Source organism: Galendromus occidentalis, unplaced genomic scaffold (genome assembly GCF_000255335.2).
Source record: "Galendromus occidentalis unplaced genomic scaffold, Mocc_1.1 scf7180000076944, whole genome shotgun sequence".
Classification (NCBI taxonomy): Eukaryota; Metazoa; Arthropoda; class Arachnida; order Mesostigmata; family Phytoseiidae; genus Galendromus; species Galendromus occidentalis.
The window spans coordinates 197,531-224,358 of record NW_003804933.1 but is presented as its reverse complement, the minus strand read 5'-3'; the positions used below and the strand labels follow the sequence as shown (position 1 = coordinate 224,358).

The window sequence follows — 26,828 nt, the reverse complement described above, 5'->3', positions numbered from 1 at the left end:
CGTCGAGCATCGGGAAAACGGGAGTCGCGCCCCGGCGCGAACTTGGCCTCATGTAGAACTAGGTGGAGCCACGAGGCAGAGCTGGTGCCCTTTTCGGTACTCTCATCGCTCCCTGCGAGTTCCACTCGCGCTTCGGCCATGATTCTGAGCGCCGAGCTTCTCGATGACGACATGAGCATGACTTACAACTCGTTAATCGTGTCGGGTGTATGGTTCGGATCTATAGGTTGTTGTCGTACCGTAGTCGGCTTCGATTGCCCGAGCGACGATTCGGAGGAACATGCTCTACAGCCGTCCATACGACGCCGACGGTCGGATGAGCTTCATGGCTTATACGAATAAGAAACGCATCAACATACTTTTAAACACGCGATTTTATGCAACTTGCGTTCGATCGTCGCGCATCGCTTCTTGACCCCAGAGGAATAAGCAATGCTGAGACCGTCGAAATGGCTCGTGCCGAGATCCGAGCCGATCTCGCGGCATTCGCGACGGTCCACGGGCCGGACACTCGTTGGTCGCCTAGAGAACTTGCGCCGCGCTCGGTGCAGAGAAATTCCTCGGACTTCTTGCAGCCTCCCACAATCAGGGGCATCATCAAGAGCAACCGCGAATTCCGGGAGTCCGACCTTGGATGGGTTTCTGATTCAGGGGGGCCCGTCGTCAGCGGTAGTGTAATTCGCGATAAACGAGCGATATTTCCAATACACGAGCGATATATTTTTTTGTTTCTATGGTTACAAAATCATTGGCTGCAATCGATGCTCCCGAAAGACTCTCGTCCATGATCGCCGATGCCGCCGACGTCGTCGTCGTAAGGATGCGTGTTGACGAGGGTCCTCACCGTTTTGAGGAAGGACGTCATATGGAGGAGGGTAAATCACGTCGCAACGCCCTCTAGTGTTTCCAGCTGATGGTGTTGTTCTCGAATCCGGCGGCTGCTCCCTCTCAATGTGCTTCTCCATTCCCATCCGCCGACATTTTCCCAGTGGCGGCAAACGCTCCCCGTGACATTCACCGACCCGGTGTAGCCCCTTCGTGGCGGTGGCCAATGGAAACAGCTGCGGTGGCTAAGATGTTCGATCGCAACTTTTTGTGATAACTGCCGGATTAGGTATCGCAGCCAGCGAGCGAATTTCATCCTCGCGATGATGCTGGTGACGATGCCCTTGCGAGAGATAGGATTGACCAGCGTCGGTCAGGAAGGCGAAGCCGTGCCCAAGAACCCTTCGATACAAAAACTCAAAACCAGCAGCTCCCATTCGATCCACACGAACGGTTCCAACAATCAGCTCGCCTCAAATCAGAACAGCATCACGCGTCAGAACTCGGCGAATAACTGTAAGTTGACTGAAGAGAGTCTGGACGAGTGCGCCTATTCTAAAAGACCGGACGGGTTGATTGTAAGATGATGGAATTTCGGCGTGGAGGACGCCCGAGAGCTGGAATTCTTCTGCATTCGGCTAATGGGAACATTCCTCCGGTGCATCCAACAGATTAGTGTTCCGGGCATCGGGGAACGTCCGGCTCAGTTTCTACTTCATTTGTCGAAACCGGTCGCCGAGACGGAGGACTTACTCGTCCATCTGCTCTCACTCGCATAATTCCTCGCCGAGATTATCTCGTCTCTAATGATCTCGGACAGACAGCTCGGGCCCGCAGACAGCTCTCGCGGTTCTCGGATATGAACTCTTATTTCGAGGTTGGAACCGGCAGCAGACTCTGCTGCTCCCAGATTTCTAAACTTATCCTAGGGCTCGTCTGATATCCTTTGTTCTCGATAGAATGAAGCCGGCCGCCGACGGAGCAGCGAGAGAATTTGAGCAAGCTCTCTGTAGCTACTTCCATCATCTCTTAGTTAGAGCTGTCGAAAACATGTTCGAGAATCCGGAATGTATCGTTCATTTTTCGTCGGCGGTCGAGAAGCTTTCTACCCCGCTCTGCAATCGACTGTGTCTTCCGCGGTAGTTTCAATTCTGGTGGATTCTCTGAGATTGGAATGAAAAATGGCAGGGGAGCCAGGCTGGGAGCGAATCGATTCGCTTCTTTCTTCGGCTCGCTCAATTTCAGTCTTCGCTTTCTTTCATCCTCCCCCGTCCCTTATGCAGGCTCCATTCGCTAAGTTCGCTTGTTGACGACGCTGAGAGCGAGCTGTCAGCTGACAGGGCGACAGGAAAATGATTCGAACGGGGAGGTATGCGGCGATGTGGGACTTCTTCGCGTCCGTGGATGGCAGAGCTCCATCTTCGGATTCGACTCTCGCGTTGGAAAGGTTTTAAGCTTAGCATGATAGATGACGGCACCACCGTATCCAGATACGGCTTTCTGCGTGTGAGATGATCGATGTTCCTCGAGAGAAATAGACGAAAAACACTTCGGTCTTGGGCGCTCCGACTGGACGATCTCGCCGGAGACATCGCAGTCCGTTTCCGAGTTTCGGAAACGTTTTCGGTAGTTCCATTTTTCCGAAATCGTTCCCAATCCGGATCGCTCCGGTGCAGCTTATGCGGCTGGGAACGCTCAACGATCTTCCTCTGCAGTTTCCCGAAAAATCGCAATTCCAGCTATCCCAATCTACGCGAGAGTACGCTTGCCAGAGTCGAGCGTCGTTGATTGTTCCATTCAGGCGGCGATGAAGCTGCCAGAAGGGTTCCTCGAGGGCGTCATCGGCACCAGCGGCGGCGCTGATGGTCTCGTTCCCTGGACGATTTTTCCCGAATCCAATCAAGCGAGCGGAGCAATATCTCGTACTCGAGTGTGTTGTTCTTCGCTCGTCAACGTTGGTCGTGCTCCAGTTTCACCGACGTCGACGGAGTCATATCGACTGGAATACTGGGACGACCAGCCGCTAGGAGCGTCTGAGGCGAATTTTCGATTTTCGTTACGAAAAGAACGAAATCTGACGAATCAAAGGAATGTTGTTGGAAAATCGGATCCTCCCTCTCCAAATGACGAAGACGAGATGAGAGACGGCAGAGCACGGGGCGAGTGAGCTCTATCGGTCGGATTATCTATTCGACATTGTACGCTCGGAGAAAATTAGCGGGCTGGGGTGCAAACGGATCGAGCCCATCGAATTCAGATAGAATGCGATTAGTCCGTCTGTCTAGACTCTGGACTCTAAATCTAGACTGTGGGCGACTATCTCCCGCCTCGAAGAGAGAGCCTAGATTTAGTTCTACTGTCCGTTCAGGGAGAGAACCCAGGGACGAAAGAGCGTCCTACTCACGCGATGCGTCGACCACGTTTTTGTGTGAGTTTCTCCCTGTCGCTTCTCCTCAGAGTCCCGAGCAGGACAAGACTGTCTAAAAAAGTTGATACAGAGCCAGGCGGACAAACTTTGCGCACCTACCACGAACCGTTCTAGTATGTATTCAGGGATTCAAGTCTCATGCTTATGCGGGGTCACCTTGGCGATTACTGTGCATAAAACGAAATGTTCTCGAACCGGAGCGTATTTCAACCCTGAATACCGAGCAGCAGACTGCACAACGAGATTAGATCATGCGTTGCTAAAACACCACTGTTTAGCTCCGCTTTGCTTCGTATGATACAGAGGTCGTTCGGGAGCAATTCGGTGGGAGGGTGACATCCCCACAAGAGACCCGGAGTTGACAGAGCGCCCGACGTAACTTTTCTACGCGGGCTCCGCGGCATGCATACTTGCACGGTGCACGGCGAGGTGGCCTCCGTCCGCATGGGAAGATAGTTTAGCGTGAGGCGAACAAGGGCACCACCGGAGGCAATGAAGTTATCGTCTCTCGCTGCTCTTCGGTGGATGCGATGTCAGTAGCGACGCCGATCGCGAATACAGCAGCTATAGCGTCAGTTGGAACCTGGGCGAAGCCGAGGTCAGAAATTGAAACGACGAAAAATTTTTCCTCGGACATAGGCCCTGAAGCGGTGCGGTGGTTAACGGCAGGCCTCCGACTCAAGGCAAGCAGCCCGAGACTGCAAGCAATCGATCGGAGCTCCGTGTTCGGAAACATCGCGTCTGGAGCGTGATTGTTCCACAATTTTTTTTCCTATCCATATTCACCCATAACAATCTATTGGGCACACCAATGGGCTCATCTCTTTGTGGGGGTCACGTGTGAGATTTTACGGAGCGTATATCCTCCGACCACTGATTCCGACAGCCGAAAACGCCGACAGTCCTGCACCGTGCTGCGGAGACCAATTCAAAGGGTTTCTTATTCGTCAAACGCCGTTTTGTTTCTTCATTGTCGGGGAGTCGGAATGTCTCTCTATCAAGTTGAAGTCGACGTCGTCTAGGAGGCGATTTTGACGCTGTGCAGATTTCTTGATGGCGGCCACGACCGTTCCTGCTTCCAATTCCTCACGCATGCTACCGTTGCGAACGAGCCCTTCCATAACTGTGTCTTATGGGCTTCAAGCTCGTCGGGCGGCTCGGAAACCTGAACCCGTCATTCGATTGGCCCAATATCTGAGGCTTCGATTCCGACCTTCTAGTCGACCTGTGCGCTGACAGTGAGTCGCAGCACCTTGATACCTTTATAGGTAGCTTCCGGCCGATCGGTCTGAGTGAGAGACCGACCGGCCTGGAGGTCGGGCTTGCGCCTTATGAGCGATCTCGGCATTTAGGAAATTGCCCTAATGATACGGTAAGCGCCTCCTCTCACAGTGAGCCGACATTTACTTCAGCCGCCGGAGCGAAGCCTCGGAGATCGCAACAATTATGCTTAAGTCGCTAAACCCTATCTCAGGGAGAGCTGGACTAGCGCTGTGCATTTTAAGTGGCTTGCTTTAGCGAATCCCGATCGGAGGCGGCCTCCTTCCATGCATAGGAGAATTTCCCCAGGTCTGGCGACGGGGCGGATGGTGACAACCTTCATGCGAGCTTTTAGTTCGTCCGGAGCAGAAAAAGACTCCCGATCGTTCGAATCATTCCGAATGACGACAACGAGGAGAGCACTTCACACGAGCAGGAAACGACCGATTCGACGTTCATGAGAACGAGACCGTGTCGACAATTCAACGGAAGTTGCGAAAAACAGCTCGAAACCCAAAAATAAGCCGAGTGATCGCTGCTGCCCCCCAGCGTCGTCTCGACGGCGGACGGCTCGGCGCAGAGATGAGGGCGCTGCAGTTGGTATTGATCTATGTAAGCTATGGCGAAGTTACGAACGCCTCAAGGATGGATAGCTCATGCTGTGTGTGGAAGTTTGCATCAGGATTTTGTCCGGCTGCGTTCGCGTAATTCCGTGCAAAAGCGAGTTTTCCTGCCCCGATGCACGACACGGGAGAAGTTGTTTCTCGTCGTCGCCGTCGTCGTCGCCGCCCCTTCCTTCCCTGGAAGGGAACGATGCGGTGATGTTTCACGGTGTCACGAAGGAAGACTGCCGCTGCTTCGAACCTCTACTCCGATGAATTTCTCTCGCTGAGCCACCTGAAAGTACTTTGTGCATCGAAGCTCTACAAGCGGGTGCGATACGCTACCCCATCCCCACGGTGGACGTTTTAGTATCGCCGCAACCGGTGCCCTCTGATCTAGACTCAGCTGCCGTGGACGTCGTGTTCTTGTGTGAGGTGGTGGTTGACTTCGTAGCCGACCGGAATTTGGATGTTTTCCAAGAGTTTCCCCTGAGCCCCGTCAACCGAAGAGCCTCGCTCAGTCAAAGAGACCCCGAAACTCCGCTGGGCAGGGAACCCGTTGGCAAGCGTCCAAGTTCTTGCGCGACGACCGCCGTGGGCGTGTGTTTCGGTAGAAGTTGTTGTCGCCGTCGCCATCGCTGTCACCGCGGCCGTCCTGAGAGGGCTCACTCGGGCTCGGGCTAAGGATCCGGAACCGGCTCAGCTAGGCCGGCAGGGCTGCGAGTGGTAAGCTGTAATGGTTATCACAGTTCACGTGAATCTGAGCTGCGACCGACCCACCGACGACGGGAGACTCGCTGCAAGTGATGACCGGGCGAGCAAAAATCGAAGAGCGTCAACGACGTCGACGGGGGCGGCGGCGACGTCGAGACGCAGGATAAGTGTCACCCGCAGAGAAGTTCAGCCGAGTTTCTGCGACAGATTCTGCTGTGGCCGTTCGTATGGCAACAGCTCTTATTTCCGGGAAAATTCACATCCTTGGAGAGACGAAGACACTTCGTGTGCGCAGGAACCGCTGCTCGAGGATCAACCGGGAACTTACGGTTAGCGATTATTTGCTCTTCTTGTTTCATTGATTCGGCTTCAGTTCGGGAAACTCTTCTGTCGGGATTCCTCTGGTCGAACGATGTGAACCGTGGAATCGGCAGCTAGAGAGAACGTTCGACAACTTCTCCTGTCCTTCGTCTTCTGTCTTTCGGAAGGTGTGACAGAACATGGAAGACGTTTCGAAAGACAGAGACTCCTTCCCTTCCGGAAGGTCGTCGCTCGTTTGAGCGCATTGTTATTTTGCTGGCGCTCACCGGCCGTCCCGCTCGGCCACCCGGCCCGCCATCTCACAGCTTATTTGGCCGGCTGGCGGCGGAAGTTTGGAGCAACACTCTACCTGATGAACGAAAGCCCTCATCCATTACAGCACTGAATCTCAATCGGGATGTGAGCGCACTCCTGGGGGTGCGAGGGGGGAATCCGGAGGGTAGGGCAGACGGACGGCTCTCGGCCCGTCGTTCATCCGAAGACTAGGATCGGCGGAGGTGACACGAGACTCAGAAAATCACCCTTATTTCCTCCTCTGGAAGTTGGGATTGGGTCCTCTCCAGGACTCTCAAGTCTCCCTCAGATTCTTCCCGGATGCTCTGCTTTTGCCAGGCGTTCGGGAAACAACTTCGGGGAGGAGCAGAACGACGGAATGCGATGTACGCGACGGCGCGGTTGACGGGTGATCTGATTTTGCTCCCCCGGAATTTCCGAATGTTTTCGTTTTTTCGATTATTTATTCATTTACTCCTACTTACCTATTCATTTATTTATTTATTCGCCATAGCTTTCTGCTCGCTGACGGCCGAGCGCCGGAGGCCGTAGAAGTGCGACCGGAAAAGACTCGATGGAAGAATGGGTGGATGAGTGAGCGGGTGGGTGGGATAATTGAGTGGTTGCACGTGTACGTGGGGGAAATGGGAGGGTGATTGATGAAATCATGAAGAGTGAGGGGCGGGCTCGATGGGATGATGGATGGATGGAGAACTGGGCTGCCTTCGTTGTCCCAGACGGCATCCGCTCAAATCTACTCGACTCACCGATACTAATACCCCCCTTTGTGTTGCAGCATTCGCGGGTGAGCAGCTAGCCCAAGAAATCGCTGTCGGGCGGAGATGTTGTACAGAAAACTCTCGCAAAGTAGCCGCAGGCATCGTCATGACCGCACTTATCGCGCTCAGTTGGGTAGGAGCTGCTCATTGTCTAAAGGTGAGTGTCGTCTGCTGATCTTCTTCCTCATGTGAGAGCATGATGAAGACATTTATCTTGTCCGAGTGAGAACGAGTCACTCCTCCACCAACTTTGTCCCGAAGCGACTCCGCGCTCGGTCTGTCGTAGGCTGCGGTCGGATGATGAGACAGCGAGACCGCTGCGAGGGGATCTCCCGACGTTTCTGACTTGTCGCCATGTAATTCTCTCATGGACACTTTCTCCCGGGATACTTGATGACTAGGATTCCTAGCAGTCCCCTGTCCAACTAGGCAGCTTATTTCGCATTCATGTCTCGAAGTAACGATCTATTTGGGGCTTCTGTCTGGTAGACACGCTTCTCAGCCAACGGAGTGAAGTAGTTAACCTTGAATGAAAACTGCACTCACGCTCTGAACTAACTTGAGCCCGGATTCCAGCAAACCTACAACCGGCCGAGAAATCGAACACGATTAGTGGAAGACACCTCCGCGGACAACTCGACGGAAGCAGAATTCATACCGTTCGATGCGCCATTTTTCACAACATGGCTCTGTACGGCGTTCAATGTGCTTTTTCTTCCTGTGTTCCTCATCGGGAGACAGTGTTGGTCCCGCGGCACCACGTGTCGAGTTATAATGTGAGTACTGGCCGTGAGTGCCTCGTATGAACTGAAAGACTTCGCGTTCAGAGAGAGCGATCTCCCGGGAGCTCAGTGAGCTTTCGAGTCTGCTCTGAATGGGTTGCCGGCTCGAAAATTAGCATGATGGAGATTTTTGACTCGGCGTTCTCCATATTCCCGCAGTCGAGAGAGTGTCCGAGACATCGGAGGAAGTGGTAAGGCGCTCGGATCGTGTCGGGAGGTGGTAGTGAAGAACTCTTCCAAATGTCGTACGCAGCCTGTTCATGATTAAGGATTCCTCGTACAGCGTTCGCTTGCTTTGGGTCCGTTCGGAAAGCGGCTTATTTCCTTCGACACCTTTGAGGCTGTCGAAACGGGGCAATTTATCAAGTCCGCGACTTCCCTGTACTTTGTATTTCGGAGAATGGAGATTCTCCGAACTAACTTCTCGGAGAGACAGCTCTGACACCACAGTGTCTGTATTGTATCGGAAACCTCCATGGACGCGAGAGCGTTGCGGCAATTGAATGGATATGAATCGTGCTGGCAACATTGCTCTGGACAGGAGTTGCCGCTGTTTTTCCTTCGCCTTCACGACGACGGAAGACCGTACACAGAAACAGCCTCCGTAGACCGCAACAGCGGTTGCACAAGCCAACACTCACATGAACAAAAGATGAATGTTGCGTGGCGTCTTTTTCGCGCAGACGACAGACAGCGACGTTTCCGGATGGCTCGAACAAGCCGAGGAGATCTCCTCTGCTCCGTCGAGAATGCGGCGCATCGGAAGCTCTCCGAATCTCAACGGGATCCGCTCGTCTCTATTCTCGAAACTCCAGACCGCAGGAAAATTACACCTGGTCTCCGAAGGTTTCGAGAGCTGGCTTCTTGCGATTCAATCGATGTTCCGCCAATACTTATTGGACGGGCGGATGGTGGTATAGCGTCGGCGAAAGAGAATCCTTTCCGAGGAGCGAGCTCATATGAATGAATATTGCGGGAAGCGGGGTATAGCCCTTGATCGTGCGGCTGGAACGATTGATCAGGTTGTGGTGACGCGGTGATCGGCTCCGGTCTGGTGGGAGCCGTTTCGCATGAGCGGAGTACGGGGTGCTCGAAGCTGAGATTTCCACGCGGAAAAAACAGATTCCAGCCGAAAGCCGTTCCTAGTTCGCGCTCGAGATTAGATGGCAGCGGAATGAACAATCTCCCGACGCAAGAGTTAGCTTCGACAACGCCCGGGTCTGGCACGCGGAGCGGAACGTGTCTGCGAGAAGGGAGCCGGATCGGAGTAAAAGCTGAGTGAGAGGAATAAGTTTGAGATCACTCTGGCGAGATGGACACGGATCTCGTTCGCGGCGTGGAAACGTTCGCGAAGCCCCGTAATTGATGGCGGAACGTCAGCCGAGCGGCCCATGAGCTGGTTTCGTTGGATTAGAGAGAGTCGGATAGTCTGTGGCGAACCGCGTTGCTTGATCCAACCTACAGGAGCTTCCTCATTCATATTTGCACACGACCACACCCAAATCGTCCATTGACCGTTACGCACTTCATCCGGCGAGAACCTCTACCCGGGAGACGAATTTCCTCAAACGAGCGTTTCGACGAGCTGCCCCTAACAGGAGCAATCACAACTTGGCGTGGCCATCGAACAAGCGAACTCGAACCCCTGGGAGAGCGCATAGCAGCAGAGTCTGAGCCCCCTCAGGAAGCCAGCAAGCCGGCATGGACCGTGAATCGAATATTGAAACCTGGACCTTTTAGAAAAATGAAGAAAAGTCGCAATTCATTATGCTGCTCATCGCTGTTGAGTAGACGAGGACGAGAATTTCTTTCCGCGGGAATTCGCTGGAGGCTCGAGAATGTCCGCGTCATGGAACGTTGCGGTGCAGGGCAACCAACGCGACGTCTCGTGAGGAACGCGAGCCTTCTCCAGAATTTATCTGGGATACATCGTCGACGACTTGGCAATGGGGAGCTCTTTTCCTCGCCTCGAGCTGTCGTGTGAATGGAATCGCAAGCGATTGCCGCCGTGCGAGTTTCTCCTCGAGTGTCTCCTTCAGAAGCATTCTGTCGTGGGTCGTGGACCCATTCGCACCTCGATTGGCTTTGTACGAAGTGGCAAGCGGGCTCGAAGGGCCTAGCGATCGAACGGACGGACAGGCAGACAGGAAGACAGGCTTGCGAACGGTCTTGCAAGAAACAGTGGAGAGAGTTCAAAGGTGTTGTTCTCTCTGTTCGGGACGTTTTACCGTTGGTAGAAGTTGCTTTTTCCGCGCTTTGCCGTTCTTCCTGATCGGTAGGTGAGCAGTCGAGGAAACCAGTCGGATAACGATTTCTATTTTTGCTTCCAGTGACACACTGCAGCGGTTCCAGGAAAAGCAACTTTCGTTCTCGCAGTTCTTCGCGCGATGTGGTCTCTTCACCGTAATGTGGATCGTAACGAATCTCCTTCTCGTATTCGGGCTGCGGCTCCTAGACACAACCGATGTCTTGGCATTATACTCGGCTCACGTAGCGTTTGTGTATCTGCTATCATGGGTCATCCTCCACCAACAGTTTGTTGGCGTCAGAGTGAGTACCGTACGGGTTGTTACAGCCGAAGATGATTCGTCCGCTTCCTCCGTCGAGTTCCGCTGTGCTCAGCTTGTGGTTAGAGCGTCGTGAGGGATTGCATTCTTCTCTTAAACGGGAAAGACTAATCAGTTTGGCCTCCGATTGATTGAATGTCTCGTTCGACGCCCTTCACCATCGAGCAGAGCGAGAATCGAGGGAAAAACCCCCTCGGTGATCGAAGCCGACCGTTTGCGAAGCCTCGACGAAGACAAAAACTGCTTATCGGAGGCAATCAACTCAGAACAACTGAGCTGCGGTTATCCGCGCCCCGTGTCCTCTATCAGAGGATGGTGAGCTGCCTATAACTGTCGGGCCATGGATGAATAATAGTTCGCTATAAACACGGCTGCCTGAGGTCTCGTGTAGCCTCTGTTTGACCTCTGAAGGTCACGCTGATAGGACTCACTCCCCAAATCCCTTGATGAGAGCGTAATTCGTGCACCGGCCCAGATCTCGAGGCGTAGTGGAAAAGATGATTCCTCTGCGACCATAGTCTTTGCGAGTTTCGCGAGGCGGTGTGGCCAAGAGAGTTCGGGGCTCTTCACGCCTCACTTCGCATGGTTCCGCGTGTTTGCCCCCGAGTCAGCCGAATAGTCAGACCGGCAGTCAGTCTGTGAGCCCTAGTTGGCAAAGAGTTTTGCGAGTTGGAAGCATTAGCTCGTCTTGCGCTGCATAAATCAGCTTTCAATCGCAGGCTCCTGCTTGTGATAAGCTTCCCCTTTCGCGACCGGTCCGTTGGCTCAGCTCCCGATCGAACGAAATACAAGCTGTTGATGAATAGAGTTGACATGCGTGCCACCGTTCCCCGTCCGCTCGACTTGATTATTATCGATACTGTTGCAGCTCCGCTAACGAACACGGTCGTTCGCGGTGAGCTCGCCGATGCGAAGGTTCCTCGAGCCTCTCAGGAAGGTCTACCACGCTGTATACTGCTGGCGTTTTCAAGCACAACGTCAGCCCGGTACTGACTTGCGACAGTTCTGAGAAATGTTCACTGCAGTTTCGGCGGGCTTACCTCCTGAGTGAGTCTGATAATGGAAAAGTCGGCCTCATTACCGGCGGGTAGACTCGAGCATCCTGTCGCAATCATACTCTAGCTTGATTATGAAGCTCACCGGGAGAAAATTTGAGTTTTTCCCGCAGCGAGAGCTCTCATTACGCGGGAGGGATGCGAACCGAGCATCATCTGCATCCCTGGCTGCGCAAATTACTTGCGTCCGTAATTCAAGGGCACGCATGAGATGGCATGAGTCTTGGAGAAAGTCGGTCCTCATCTCCCGGGGAGCGGGAACTCCAGACTCCATGATCAACGACGGGCTCACACTTTTGCCTCCTTTCGATTGGCAAAAATTTGATTTCTTTCCTCACAAGCATAAAACGATCCCGTTCGCGAAACGAGCTTGCGACCAAGTATCAAAGAGAGACACCTGGCCAATCTCTGGATGAACAAATCCGTCCATCAGTTTTTAATTCATTACGATTTCGTTATAGTCGCAGATCAGAATTAGATTTGCCTCGCGATTGACGAATTAGATAACCATCGCGGTCTAGCGGTCGAAGAATGAGATGCGACTGTTTCCCCGAAGATCGCGTCAAGCCATGCGAATTCGCCGAAAAAACAACACGGCTGCGCTCTCCCATACCGAGATTAACTCGTTTTAGATTGTTGGGCGGAGGCCACACATGTTGACGATGACAATGAGCGGAGGCAACAAGAAGAAGAATCGGCTTGGAGCCTGTAGGTCGGCAGCGAGCGCCGCTCCATTCGATGCAGTTGTTGAGCGAACCGGTCGCTGTAAACGGGACGAGGTCGCTTGTCCCGGGTCCAGACAATGTGGAGACTACTCAGCAAACCAGTTGCATCGATTTATCCCTCGCGGCGGGTGTACCGACTCCGCAAATACTCTCTGAATACAGCGCCCTGAAGACATCGTGCATGTTTCAATGCGATCAATTCAGTAGGAACGATTATTCGCGGAGCCGACGTGGGCGTCTTTGGTTCGCGAATACGTTGCTCAAGCGACCGGCTCCTTGGCTAATGCATCCCGCCTTGCAAGCAGACCATGAATGGCGAACTTCTTGAGATCCGAGTGACTTTCTCGCGGACCGGGTAACTCCGGCTTTCGCTGCCCGGAGCGTAGGGAGCCCCTGGTCTTGAATTATTGAACTGGATTTCTAACCCCGACGCGCCGCCGTCAGTATCGTTCTCAGCGACACGTCAAACGCGTGTCGGGATCGCTTTCACCGCGCGGTGTCAGTGGATGCACGAGCGGTGAACAATATATTCATTCTCTGCCAAAATTATGGGCTCGTCAATGCGCTCAACATTCGGATCTAGCAGAAATAACGAGCTCGCCGCAGAGCGATCTTATTTCCTGCCGACCGACGACCCACGCTGCGACCCATGCAAGCAAGTACATAAGACGCTTCCCTTTCATTGCGGGGCCGTGACTCCGGCGAGCCGGACGGAGCGGGGTTCGTTTGCCGGCTGTATTGCGGAGTCGATTTCGGACCTCACGTCGCGACTCCTAATAGACTCGCTGGTCGTCTACCGTACTGCCCTATCTTTGCTGACCGAGCAATGCTTCCCCGGAGATTCAAATTTTCGCTTGCGTCTGCATGAGCGGTTCGGACGGTGACGTATTACCCACCGAACCGGGTCCTCGCAGGAACCCCACCAGCCGTCCGCGCTGTCTCTCAAGGTCGTCCCGAGTTCCTCGGTCGGCTAATCGATCCCAAAGCTAAGTGTTCCGGTCTTGCATAAGCAGCAAACTTCCGAAAGGGTCGGACCCGTTTTTCCGATGAGACGACACGGGTCTAGCTCCGGTCCCAGAAAACTGGAAATTCGGAAGGACCTCAGTAAACTCCTCTCGGGATCGGAGCTGGTAGGGGCGCTCGCCGCCAAGCTGACCGTATATTCTTGATTTATTCCCCGAACATCTACTCAGATCCATATCAAACGATATGACCTCCGATGCGACCGGTTCCTCGACGATTCAACCGATCGTCACGATCGTACCTCGATCTGCGCAATCGCATTTAGTATGTATCATTTGCGGTCAAGCGAGACCGAGAGAACAAGTGATCTTACCGTCGCTCGGACGGAATCAAAAGGAATCGCTGCGACAGATAGCATTCGTGTCGCACTCGATTCACGACGGAGCAGAAAAGTCGACTCTTTCGCGATACTCGCGCGCCAGATCAATTTCCAGACTTCTTTCGGGAAAAATCCTGCTCTCCTACGGAGGTTCGCGTCCAGTCTGCGAGCTCCCTCTCTGCCATCGACTCCGTTCGGGGCCACCACGCGGCATTCCATCAACTTCGATTCCTCCGGCTGTCCTGCTCGCCATCAGCTCCCTTGCCGTGCCGGCGGAAAATCGAATTCTTTTTCCAAGGCAACTCTCTCGTCTGGGCTTTCAGTCCGGTCATAAATCCCACGAGAGTGTCTTCGGCTCGACTTTGAATCAATATTTCCTTTACAGATCGTGGCTATCATTCTCGTAAACACGGGGGTGGCTCTCCTTGCCTATATGGATGGTGTTTCGGGGACCACAACTCTCGTCGGAGTAGTGCTCTCAGCCACAGCGGCCGGCCTCTCCGGGGTCTACAAAGTCACTTTCAAGAAGCTCATCGGTGAGTAACTCGCTAACTGGTCAGAAGGAGCTCAGCCCCGGGGAAAAAAAACGCTATCCGCAGCGGGGAAAATTATGAGGGAGAAACTCTCAGCCGATCCCGGCGAACGGTCGGAGTGTTCTCATAAAGTCTTCCAGAGATTCAGTGACCTCGGGTTGACAAGGCCGCAGCGGGCAGAGGGTTTTTATTTCATCACCCGATCTACCCGGGAAGGTCAGCCGTGAAAAAAACCCATGTCCGGACTTGAATCATGGAGGATTTTCTCATCGGGAAACGACGCTTCGGCTTCGTAACGGTCGAGAGGATTGCAGTTGGGTGTGAGGTTCCTCTCGACGGGGGAGGGCCGAGATTACGTGAATGTCTCTTCGTATGAAACCAGTTCGAATGGAACGAGAGGGCAAAAAATGAAACCAGCCTAATCAGAGACGTTCGATCTCTTCCCTCTGCCTTCGTTGGTTCCACGGTCTGACATCAGTTCTCCCAAATCCTACCTCAGCACGATGTTCGCCCGAAACTAACAATCATCTTACGTTTCTGACCGCAGGTGATGTGACATTTGGTCAATTGGCAATGTTCTTCTCCCTAATCGGTTTTCTGAACATCGTCTTGCTCTGGCCTTTGGTGTTGTGCTCGTACCTTCTCAATCTCGAGAACCTTGTATGGGAGCATATGCCCTGGGGCTTGCTGTTCGGAGCCGGAGCGCTTTCGCTCAGTAAGTAATGATTTTATTAGCGCGTATTTATAGTCTGTCTCCGGCCAAGACACGATAGACTTTTTTTTCTATTATCTCGATTATCAACGCAGTCGACTCACCGTCGATGACGGCAGCGACAGCAGATGGGACGGGGAGACTCATCTTCGCAGTCGGCATGGTCTCATTAAGTCGAGCCTACTTCAAGCCTACGGGCCTTGTGCCAAGCTATCAAGCTCATCCTCGAGATCGTGGGCGTTTCCAATATGTACAATGACTTGTCCTTGATTGCTGAGCGAGGAGCCTAGCGTTCGGAGAAGCAATTCGCTCACATTCCTGAGCCCCGCTTGTGCGAGGGCTTCGCGGAGACCTTTCTCTCGAATGGTTAGACACGGGAGCCTTGAGAACGTTCGGAACACGCGTATCAATACGTGACCCGATTCCGTTTTTCAGCGGCGAATTTGTTGGGGAACCTGGGAATCGCTTGTACCTTCGAAATGTTCCTTACGCTGGGATTGGCGTTCGCGGTTCCGATATCTGCTATCGTCGACATCTATATGTATGAGGTGGTATTCCAGGGCATGAAGTTGGCCGGCATTCTTCTCATTCTCCTAGGTTTCATGTTGGTGCAGCTCCCAGACGACTGGCCCGACTACCTCACCATGCTACTGCGATACAGGTTGGTCAACGCGAGAATAAACAAGCCGCTGGGGACGATGAAAGTTTTTCAATACTTGCTCCCGCTGACGATGATGATGAATATGGTTGTGATGGAAACCAATTTTTTTTGTCGAGTTCCTCGTCTCGAAAGTACACACTCTCTCCCGGTTTCTCACCGTCATCGTCCTCACGAAGCTTATCGGCTCGAGGCTCGTGCTGGACGTGGCAAACAAGAGCATGACTTTTCTCTCCAAAGAAGAATGGAAGAGAATTTCCGTTCTCCCAATTTCCTTTCTCCTCAAGAAAGCGAGCTGAGAGCTGAGAGATTACATTTTTCCAAGTCGGAATTTCTCCCCCCTTCCGGTTCCTTGTTCATACATGAATGAAGAGTGAGCATCCACTTATGAGGGAGAGACTGTGGGTCCTTTTTTTTTCTGCAGTCGGGCAGTGTTTTCTTTTCCGGGCTGCGGTTTTCATCATCGTCCGGGCGCTCCCCACGCGGCGAGTTCCATGTATTTTTTTCTTTTTTCACAACGGCGTCAATGTAGTCGATGTTTTGTGTCTCTGTTTTGTCGGATTTTTTTCCGAGAAGAACGAAATATTGTTTTTCCCCTGTTCCTTGTACCCATCGTCCGTCCGTCCGTCCGTCCGTCCATTCGTTCGTTCGTCCAACTGTCTTTGAGCGTCCTTGAGAACGTCGGTGTGTGTCTTTTGTGTTTACCCACCTGATATTCTCTCTCCCCCTTTCTCCTCGAGTTGACTGACCGCTGCCATCCTCGCGATCGGACTCCGGTTGCCTTTGGATCAGCCGGTCAGTCATGGATCATGTAACACTGTGACTGACCTGTACTGCGTACATTGTTCATCAGTAAATTCATGCCGTCCTCTTTGTATTTCTTAGCGTGTATGGATGCAAGAGCTGTTGATGTTGATGGGCTACACCCAGCCCAGCAGGGTCGACCCATCATCATAGTCTCATTCCCGGTAGTTGCCATCTTACCAAAGTACTTACCTACTACTACTACTTCTACTACTACCGTACAGAGAAGTGCAAAGACACAGACAGAAATACCGTTGTGTGTAAGTAGGCGATCACGTTCCCGTTGCTCGCACACACTGATTCCGATTGGCCCGAATTTATCCGATTTCCCTGGAACTCGCAAGTTAATCGTCCCCTCCCCATCCCGAACGAAAAAGAGAGAGTTTCGTTCGATCGCCCATTCACTCCAATTCCCCCCAAGATCAGTCCTCAGCAATCTACCCGAGTCCAGAAGCTCATCTTTCCGACCTCGCGTCCATCCCGTGAACGCTTTGAAGCTTATAATCGTTTCTGGTTGAGCTCAAGTCCCGGTCCCGATTTACGAAGCTGGGAGATTCTCTCCTCTCTGTCCCCGATCCCTCGCTGACTTGTCTTGAACGTCTGGTCTTCGTTCGTGTCTCACTCTCTCCTCTTTTAGTGGGCCCGCATTTTATCTTTCTTGCGCGTATGTTCCAGACGTGACTGGAAGCTTCTCCTCTCGAATCTATCGGCGCGTTTCCGGAACTTCTTCCCTTCTCAAACTTATTCGACCCGCTCGACATGACACATTTCCTCACGAATATCTGAGAGTTTCATGACCGAATTCTGTGCTCACTTTCTCGATTCGATGGTTCTCTCTCAATGCGCTTCACTCTTCGGAATATTTTACTCGCCGTAGCTTGAATGTAAATATTCCCTACACGTTGCTCATGCTCCATGCAGCAGTTCCATTAAAATTTACCCTTCGTTGAGGTTATTTCATAATTCTCTATGTGTACAGTGTTTATTGAAACCACTAGGGAAGCCCGGCGATTGAGTGGTTGCGAGTTCCCCACGACAGTTTCCCACGGCGCGGCGTCCAAACCACCGCTTCAAGATCTCTAGCTCGTCTCGTATTAGCAATACGAGTGAGCTCGCACTTCATCTCCCCATGAGTGAGCTGGTCGCTCTCTTTGTGAACCGTGTTCTCGCAGGGCATAAGCTTCCATCATCGTCCTCTCATGAGCTTGTCGGATCCTGACGAGCTTGCTTTTCGTCGATCTGCCATCCACTGACATACAAAGACATCACGACCATTAGAGCGAACCAAGCCCGTCTCATTCGATGCATTTAACAACAGCAGCGATTCCCCGCGAGAACTCATTAGTAGGTCATCGATCAACGGGGTTTTCTTGTTACCAGGCGCTCTTTCATCTAATGAATAGGAGGAGGCTCTCTTCCGGAGCCTTGGATCTTTCGCCGGGCGACCTGGCTCTGCTAACGAACATAGCCTGATCCATTACTATCTGATTCTCTCTTGTCGATTCTGGGTAGCGTTCTCGTCTCGTTTTTGGTCAATAATTTCCGGAAGGAGTTGCTCCTCTCACAATCATCTTGTATCATCATATACATGAGTTTTCTGTCATACCATGATGTCGGGTGGTTATATTCTGCAGACAAGACACGATTACTCTCGCAACCCACACCACTCCGGTAACTCCCTGTTTCCCTTCGAACCTCCTTGTAGGCCATGTAGAAGCTTCCCTGCTCCGGCTCACATCACAAAGGCTGCTGGACAATCCCTACTCCGTAAGGAGTTGGGAATAACCCCTCGCGCAGAGATTTCTGCACGTCTGATCACCTCGATTGCCTTGAGCTTTTTCCTTTCTGCCTTCTTCGCTCAGCCAAGCGCTCCCTCCCGTGAATTGCCTATGTTCCGAGGGTGGTAGCAGCGTTTCCCGGTCCTCCTCCGGCTCCATGAGGAGCTGAAGTTGCTTATCTTACTTACGCTTATCTTACTCGAGTACCCCATGTGTTCGTGGAACTCATCTTTGCCTCGTTTCCACCCGCTCTACTCCCAGAGCTGTTCATAGAGTATGTTTCGAATGGATATCTGCGAAGATTCCTCCATGCCGAATCACATCATCATCATATCATCAAATAATTAAACTAGCTATGGACGGCTTTGAATCTGCGCTCCGGTACACCGATCGTTTGACGCCCGTTTCTAGAATCGGTGACCGGTATTCCATCGGGTATGCCTTCCCCCATCCATTGTATGTGGCTTCGGTCGGTAGCTCATTCGTTTGTCAGTCGTTTCAGAGAAATGTTTTCATGCATGTCACGTTCATACGTTGTTACAAGTGTACGCGAGTACGAGCGTCACGGTTCTCTGTGCGCGACATACGGCTTTCACCGAGCTGCTTCTCGGCACACGGGATACTAAAGCATTGCCTCTCGTCTTTTCTTCTTTCGAATCGTCCGTTGGACTCTACCGTTGGATTACCGCTGGTGGAACTGTTGGGACAACTTGCTTCTGCATCCATTCGCTGTGACTCCCGGGTCCTGATTCAGCATCTCATTGTGCATTCGTCGACAGCAGACCCGGCGCCTCGAGACGCCACTCGAACCAGGAGAGCAAGGCGTCGTCGATTCACGACATGGCTACGGGCCACAGGTCGGGCCTGCGAACCGCAAGCGGGCGCGTTAAGTGAAGCCCTCTCGCGTCTTTCCGCCGGAAACAGGCCGTCTGACTCCCTGGATGAAGCGACGAATTCGTCCCGGTGCTTTCGGGATAGAACGAGCTCCTCGCTGAGCCAAGCATCGCTTCACTTCCAACTTGAGAATTGAGAAGTCCTCTGCGAGACTTGAACCGAGAATCTCAAGTGACAGGATCAACTATCTCTATTCAATCACGGATGTCTCTCCCTGTCCCTGCATTCAATCGGAGAGAATCAGCCACGGGGCTGTGGTGGCTCAAGTGTTGAGAAGGGCTGCAAGACTTGCCCTTCACCACATACTGTATATAGTGAATGACTTTCAAATGACCTTCGATGTGTACCCGAAATGTACTTGATGATTGTAAGCATTGTTGACCCCAATTAGTGTTCGTTTTGATGTGAATCGAAACACGAGAAATAAATGAGGTTCCCGTTTTATTGAAAAGAGCCTCGGGGTCGTTCCTTCTTTCGGAGCCGCGGTCGATAACGGCTCATCCTCGCCTGACGGAAGTATCCAGATACGAGTCCGTCATGAGATTTCTAGAAACAGAGATCCTAGCCTTGGGTCGCCACTAAGGTCGGAGATTTGAATCGACCCGCAGATGAAGTCATCCTTCCTCTTCTTATCAACCGTACTTGATCGGACGCGTGAGAGCGACAGGAGATCCTCGATATCTATGAATGTCCGTCGGTGAAAAATTCGTTCCGTGATGAATGAACGACGAATATCCATCTCGATCGGGTGTCTATCCGGGGAATCATCATGGCTCATCGTATTTGTTGATAGATTCGAGGTAGGCTCCCGCTGAGTAAGTCAATATCACGGAACCATGGTGGGCGAGCGAGATTCTGCGGCGAGCGTCACGTCGTGGTGAGTCAACGAAGAAACGATTGACAAGAGACCTCGAAAAACGGTTAGGCCTAGTATTCGGGGTCATTCGGAGCTGAGGTTGTCAGGGAGTCTCCCCAGCTGATTGAGCTGACGGCCGCGGACAATCCTGACGTCCCCACCGCTACTTCATATTTCATTCGTAGAAGGATTTCAATTGGAAAGGACAAAGGAGTAAGATGAGACTGAATTCGCTAACGAATCGCAGGAAAGAGCTGAGAATTCTGAGCATTCTGGCCTCGATACTGAGAGGATACGCCCAGCTCTTGGCTAGATAAAGCCGCTGCTTCTGAGGCCAAAGCTCATGAATGGATCCGATCATGCATTGAATTCCCTCATCAATTTATTATTACTGAGCTCTTCAATCACGATGAGATCCTCATCAATGAGTCGATGTCGTCTTCAGCAACCTACGTAACACTCCGGAACAGCTCACTCGCTCCCATAACGCGACGCATCCCGTTTTTAAGCAATCAGAGTTTCGATCTAACGCGATTTGCCTTCTCCTCGTTCAACCAGTCGATGGACCCCTGCACCGTAAGCATGATATCTTGGGACAAAAGGAACACACTGTGTTCGCCGCCACAAAGGAATGTTATGGCGATTCCATCACAGAGGTGTCCCTTCGAATGACCATCCCTATACAACCGGAATTCTGTTGAGATTCGAATTCGTCAGCGAAATGCCAGAGCGGGACAATGGCGAAATTAGGACTACTCCGATCCCTGGTGGCGCGTGACTGCCCTCCGGAGAATAGTCGGGGACGCGTCGATGATAATCTGAGCAGGAACGCGGCCGCCACGGCCAGTCGGAACTCCATCCGACGTTTGAGGTCCTCTAAATAATTCTACGACGAAAGCCAGGCAGGATGTCGAGAGACCTACCGCCAGAAGCAAGAAAGAGCCTTTGACGTCTCGTACCGCTAGAGGCTCCATAGCCACGGTTTCTTCTCGCGCACACTTCTCAGCGGCGAACATTATGAACTTCAGCTGCTCCTGATACAAGCCAGCTCCCAGCACGGCGAGACTTCTGTAATCGACGATGACTTGAGTCTTGAGAGCTCTCACTTCGGGTGCATCGGAGTGTGCGTGGGAGAGCCGCAGCCGGGATCAGGATCGATACATCGCAGATCTCTTCCATCATCTTCGTAACATTTATCGCGGTTGTCCGTAGAATACTCACGCGGACCTGATGTCTCCTCGCAAAGATCGGGATAGCATATACGAGACAAAGAAGGTTCCGAGCAGGGGCCCCGAACTCTCGGGTGAGGTCATGACTTCGAGACATTTACCCCTCTCCTTCCAGGCTTTCATGATCAAGCCCTGGCAAATTTCGGGGGTGCAAGTGATGACTCGTTGCTTAGCCGCCACCTCGGACATCATAGCCATCAGTTTCGGGCCATGCGAGAAGAGTCCTCGCCTTTGAATCAACCTTGAACTCAATTTGCGGAAGGTTTCGGTTTTCGGGTCCTGGAAAAGATTATCCCTTTTATTCGACTTCAGCGTGATGAGCCCCGAAGGCCGAATCATTCAGCAAACTCACCTGGAACATCAGAGACAGGGTCGACCCTGCCTCGCTGTAGATTCGGACGTTTGGAAATCGTAGAACATCCTCGTATTTGTTGATGAAATCCTCATCTGTCCTCACGGTCATTATTGATATGAGCTTGCTATTCAACAAATTCATCAAAACGAGCGGGAACACGAACATGAAAGCAGAAAGGCACAGACGGAGCCAAGGAGAACGTCGTCTCAGAGGTGCTAAAAATTTATGACGGTACGATTTCACGAAATGGATGGATGTAAATGGGTCGAATCTGGTATATTTCCCTGCGTCATCCGAGCTGGAGGTCCGACAAACGAAAATGAAGCATACCCAACAAGAAGATGCGCGAGAAGATCTCCCACAAAAAATGAGCCGGAGACGCTCTAGCTGTCTGATCCGTCGGCAAGAGGAAACTGTAAAAACATCGAGCTCATCACAAGTTCGAGAGAACTCGACGATATGATTTTTTTGGAGAACAGTCTCCCGGGCTGGCTTAGTACCGCTGCATGAACCAGCACACTGCTGCGAGCGAGCATATGCTGATGAGAATCGAGATCCATGCATCGATCGTAAAGGCCGTCATGAATTGGAAAGGGTCCACCCACTGCGTTGAAACTGGTTTAAGCTACTGGAATAATTCTCGGCAGATCCTATGAGCTCTAATATCGACAGAGCGAACTCAATTTCAGCGCTCCCCAAGGAGATACGGGATTGGCATGCATGAATCTATTGTTGCTTCGACCTTTGAAGGCTGCCATGTCAGGAATCGATACGTAGTCGCCCCGAGGAAGACAGCTTCAGCCAAATCGATGCGTTCCTCGACCATTACCGAGGGCGCCAAGAAAACATCAACTAGCTGCAGGGATGAAGAAAAATTGAAGTCTCTGCGGAGATTGCTCTGCCTGCCACCGACGCAGCGGAAATTAGAAAAATATCCAGGAATATCGAATGAGCGATCCAGTACCTCCGATTCAAGGCGGATGTTTCCTATTATACTCACTCCTTTTTGGATCAGACCCATTACTCCCGTGAAGCTTCCATTTTCGAGACGCACCCCGTGTGCCATGTCTCCGGCGAGCAGAAAGCTTATGCTGGAACGCGGATCGTCACAATTCACGAAATTCGATTAGATCACCGGATATGTATCGGGTGATATCTTATCTCTTCCTATCCAACCTGCCGATCCGGGCCTCGAAGGCATCGAAGAAGAGCGTCATAGGTCCTGCGACCGAGACTTCGTCTCCGACTCGGTTCAAGGCAATGAAGGGGGTGAACTGTAAGAAACCCGCTTCCGAAATGAAGAGACGGAATCTAGCGAGGACAGAATACATGCCTCCCGCTCTCATGCATGTCAGCCGACCGTCTTCGAGCCTCTCGCAGTTCGGTCCCATTAGGTACCTAGGGAGCTCACGTTAATGACGGCCACGCGCAACGAATCATTCACCGTTGCATTCATCGACGGCCGATGAGCTAAGATCCTCGGCGTAAAGTAACCCATTCGGCCAGCCTGCGGAGAACTTTTCTCTTCTCATTGCCATTGTACAGAGGACGGATGAATCTACGACTCGGCGATCGAGGTCGTACACATATTACACAATACTACTACACAATAGTCGGTGGAATCCATTCCGAGGAACAGTCGCTCTGGAGGTCGAAGTCCCGAACGCGTCTTGGTAGGAGGAGAAAATTACGCTCGCAGGATATTTACCGAGAAATCAGAGGATCTTCTTCCTGCGTAATATATGGGAGTGGACTTTCGGCTCCGTGAAGCCAAGCTCAGTCTCGACGTGCGCACGCACGGAATGGAACAAGGATCCGAGGGAATGGTCTACAGCCTCGCATCAATCGCTACTAGTTCGATCAATGCCGTCCGCGACATACTCTCCGTTCACGGCTCGAGATTAATTTCCTTTGCATTGGGATTAATTGCGTCGATGACGGAATTCCGACGTGCCGATGTGAGACTGAGAGGATCGATGGCACTGCGGAGCGATCGCGGCGTTGATAAAGGAAATGAATTCCGTCAAGAAGCTATCGAAGCATCGAATCGGCGATGCAGGGACCTTGCAAGATCTCGACGAATGATTCGAAATCGGACTCGATCACCATCTGGACCCGGGGGCTGAGACGATTCTCTGGTAGGTACGGATCATGAGAGCCGTCTAGAGACATCGGTACTGTCCCAGGACCCCATCACCGGTGTCGAGCATTGCTGGAATCGATTGCGTTTCATGGGTTACGTCAGGATGAAGCTCTACATACAGAAGCTGACGAATTTGGGTGCTCGGGGCCCAAATTATTGTATTCCGATTTGGGCTGTGGTTCGAGAGCGGCCACCGCTCCCATTCCTTACCATCATCGAGAGCGAATCTCGGGTTGAGGGGGGGCTCCGGTGCCCCTAGGGCCTGGGCCCTGCTCCCGGTACGGCATTGGCACTGTACCGAGTCCTGCTGACAAGGGTACTGGATTTCCGAAGGAAGATCTCGAGGACCAGAATGAGAACGGATGCAGTTAGACCAAGGCTCGAGAGTATGAAGCAACCCTCCAAGTCTCGGGGAGCCAGGGGTTTCTTAGAGATTCTCTCCCCTGTTTTACACCTCTCGGCGGCGAAAGTCGTGAAGCTCAACATCTTCTTGTACACTTGGGATTCGAGCACTATCATGGACCTGTGAAGAAATTCCTTGCTTCGATGACATTGGTTCCGCAAAGTGAGTTCATCGGATCCCTACAAGCGAACATCGCGCACACCTGGACCGGATGCGTTCTCGTACTGAAGGCGGCAGCGTGTAGGACGCGAGGAAGGTTCCCAGCATACCTCCCGAGCTCTCGGTTGTGGACATGATTTTCAGACATCTACCCTCTTCCCTCATCGCTCTTATAATCAAGCCTTCACACATTTCTGGATTGCAAGTAATGACTCTTCTTCTCGCTGCCACCTCGGACATCATCTCGAGTAGCTTGGGCCCATGCGCAAATAGTCCTCGGGTTTGGATCAGCCTCTGACTCAATCTGCGGAATGTCTCGCTTTTCGGATCCTGCAAGAATACTCCCAATATGTAGCAGAGCTCTAGTTTGATACCCGATGGAGATCGATTACGAGGGCCCCATTATATCAATTTGTTCTTGAGAAACTCGCCGTAAACATCAGGGAAAGACTCGACCCCTCTTCACTGTATATCCGGACCTCTGGGAATCGTAGAACATCTTCGTACTTGTTGATGAAATCCTCGTCCTTCTTTATGGTCATGGCCGATATCAGTTTGCTGCTCAAGGAATTCATCAAAACGAGGGGGAACACCAGCAGGAATCCGGAAAGACAAAGCCGGAGCCAAACCTCATCTCGAGAGAGGGGATCTAGGGGAGATCGATCGGAATATAAGATATCGATCTGTGTCGGAAACTTCCCGAGTTATGAACGGGAATCGATGCTAGTCGGCTTAAGCACGGTATTCGTGCGCTAACCTAGAGACAAGGCGCGCGAACACACGCCCCACAAGACATCTCTCAGGGGAGTTCCAGCCCCTTGATCCGAACGCATGAGGAACCTGAAAGTGTCGACTCCTTGATCGGAAACGGAAGCGCAATAAATAATGAATCACGACCCGATCGGACGAATCGAATACAGTTCGTACCTTTCCATGAGCCAACAAATCATCGCGAGTAAGAGAATGCTGAAGAGAATCAGCAACCATACGTCGACCGTGAAAGCCGTCATGAATTGAAAGGGATCCACCCACTGAGTGAGCGAGAGCAAATCAAGAAAGGATAGGTAAATGATTAGGAATTCGGGACAGCTTCGCGGCTCTGCCTAAGACTGTCAGTGCCGTCGATTCTTTCCGCTGCGCACCTTGGACGGTTGCCAAGTCACGAGTCGATAGCTCGTTACGTCCAAGATGAGTGCTTCCGCCAAGTCGAGGCGTTCGTCGTTCATTATCACTGGCCCCACGAACATATCGACTTGCTGCAGGAAGATTTTGAAGAGGTTTCAACTTACTCGGGGTAATTCCAGCAAGATCATGGTGATCGACCGACCCGAGAGCCTGACCTTTAGTACTCACCCCCTGCTCAATCAGACCCATTATCCCCGTGAAAGTTCCATTTGCGAGACGGACCCCATGGATCATTTCTCCGGCAGGCCATACAGTCACTCTGAGGATTTCAATATTCTGAAACACTGCAGTGTCGGTGGAGTAAAGGTCTCCATGGTTTGGAGCGGACGTGCTTGATTTTTCTACTCGATCGGCATACCGGTCGTGGATTAACAAACGCACCTGACTCCAGCCGAAGATGCCATGGCTTCGAGGAACACCTTGAGCGGCCCGTTGACCGAAACTTTGCTGCCATGCTTGCTCAGGGTAACGAAAGGCGGGAACTATGGGATCGTAATGCTAAGTTAATTTTCGAGATCTCTCCCGAATTAGGGTCTATCGTGGGAACTCCTCGACAGCATGCGATGTGGAAGGAATGGAAGCGGAGAGAATGATCGGGAAATACTGATTCCAGCTCACTTTCCTGACTGCGACACGCAATACATTCTCGGTCGTGTTGATCCGAGATTGATCAGGTAAGATCACGGGATCGAAGTATCCCATGGCGGGAAGAACTCTGTCGGAGAAAAAACATTCTGATGGATAGGCGTCTCCCTAGGAGAGGGATTGTGCCGGAAGAGGAAGCGCGAGGGATCTCTCTGGTGCAGATGACACCGCGTAGGGACTTGGAGCTGACGGAGAACTTGCAGTCTCAGAATCTATTCGAGTCGATGAGCTCAATCGGACTTGGTCGCAGCGAGCTCCATCTGCCGAGCGCTCACGTCTAGGAACTGAGTTTTCACGTCTTCCTCCCTATCATTGCAACTCCTGCGATAAAATTCCTACCTTCAATAGCTCTTTCTCTTCTTAATCGATTCCGTTTGAAGCGGAGAGCACTCAACTTTCTCCACCTCTTCAGCCTGGAGAGACAGAGAACCTCTGCCTGACTTGGTGTTGGAGACTCTGACAGCGGTGCGCAGCGCGGAATCTGTACCCGTCTCAGAAAATTGAGGAGCGACCCCCGCGAGCAGAATTCAGAAAAAAAAATTCGATCTGTCACTGAAATCGCGACGCGACCAGCCGGAGACTTCATGAATCGTTCCTGGGAATCCGATTGCCGGCGTTCGTCTCTTAATCGCGAGTTCATTGAGGCGTCAATCGATTATTAGGATGTTCTGTGCCTCCTTGCGCGATCCACGAGAAATCGATTCGGCAGCTCGGACTGAGATTCCGCTTTAAGGCAGATTCCGCTTTAAGGCGAGGCTATCGCGACGAGAAGTCCGAATCGGTCAGGCTCGAGGCGATTAA

At 52.2% G+C, this 26,828-nt stretch overlaps 2 protein-coding genes across 2 annotated transcripts; one reads left to right on the top strand and one right to left on the bottom strand.

Moving 5' to 3' along the window:
- The first annotated feature begins 1,007 nt into the window (after nucleotides 1–1,007).
- LOC100901107 (putative thiamine transporter SLC35F3) lies at nucleotides 1,008–19,292 on the top strand. The gene is made up of 8 exons (XM_029110634.1): nucleotides 1,008–1,341; nucleotides 7,220–7,359; nucleotides 7,779–7,978; nucleotides 10,315–10,534; nucleotides 14,059–14,209; nucleotides 14,754–14,921; nucleotides 15,354–15,579; nucleotides 18,938–19,292. The coding sequence occupies exons 1-8, from the start codon at nucleotides 1,149–1,151 to the stop codon at nucleotides 19,050–19,052; spliced, it is 1,413 nt and encodes a 470-aa protein (XP_028966467.1). The 5' UTR covers nucleotides 1,008–1,148; the 3' UTR covers nucleotides 19,053–19,292.
- Nucleotides 19,293–24,381: 5,089 nt separating this feature from the next.
- Nucleotides 24,382–26,084, bottom strand: LOC100900966 (uncharacterized). Its single transcript, XM_003740410.1, has 8 exons — nucleotides 26,001–26,084; nucleotides 25,764–25,864; nucleotides 25,551–25,641; nucleotides 25,340–25,453; nucleotides 25,125–25,228; nucleotides 24,955–25,037; nucleotides 24,664–24,846; nucleotides 24,382–24,527 (listed from the first exon to the last, which is right to left on the bottom strand). Exons 1-8 carry the CDS (start codon nucleotides 26,082–26,084, stop codon nucleotides 24,382–24,384), a joined length of 906 nt encoding a protein of 301 aa, XP_003740458.1.
- Nucleotides 26,085–26,828: the final 744 nt, after the last annotated feature.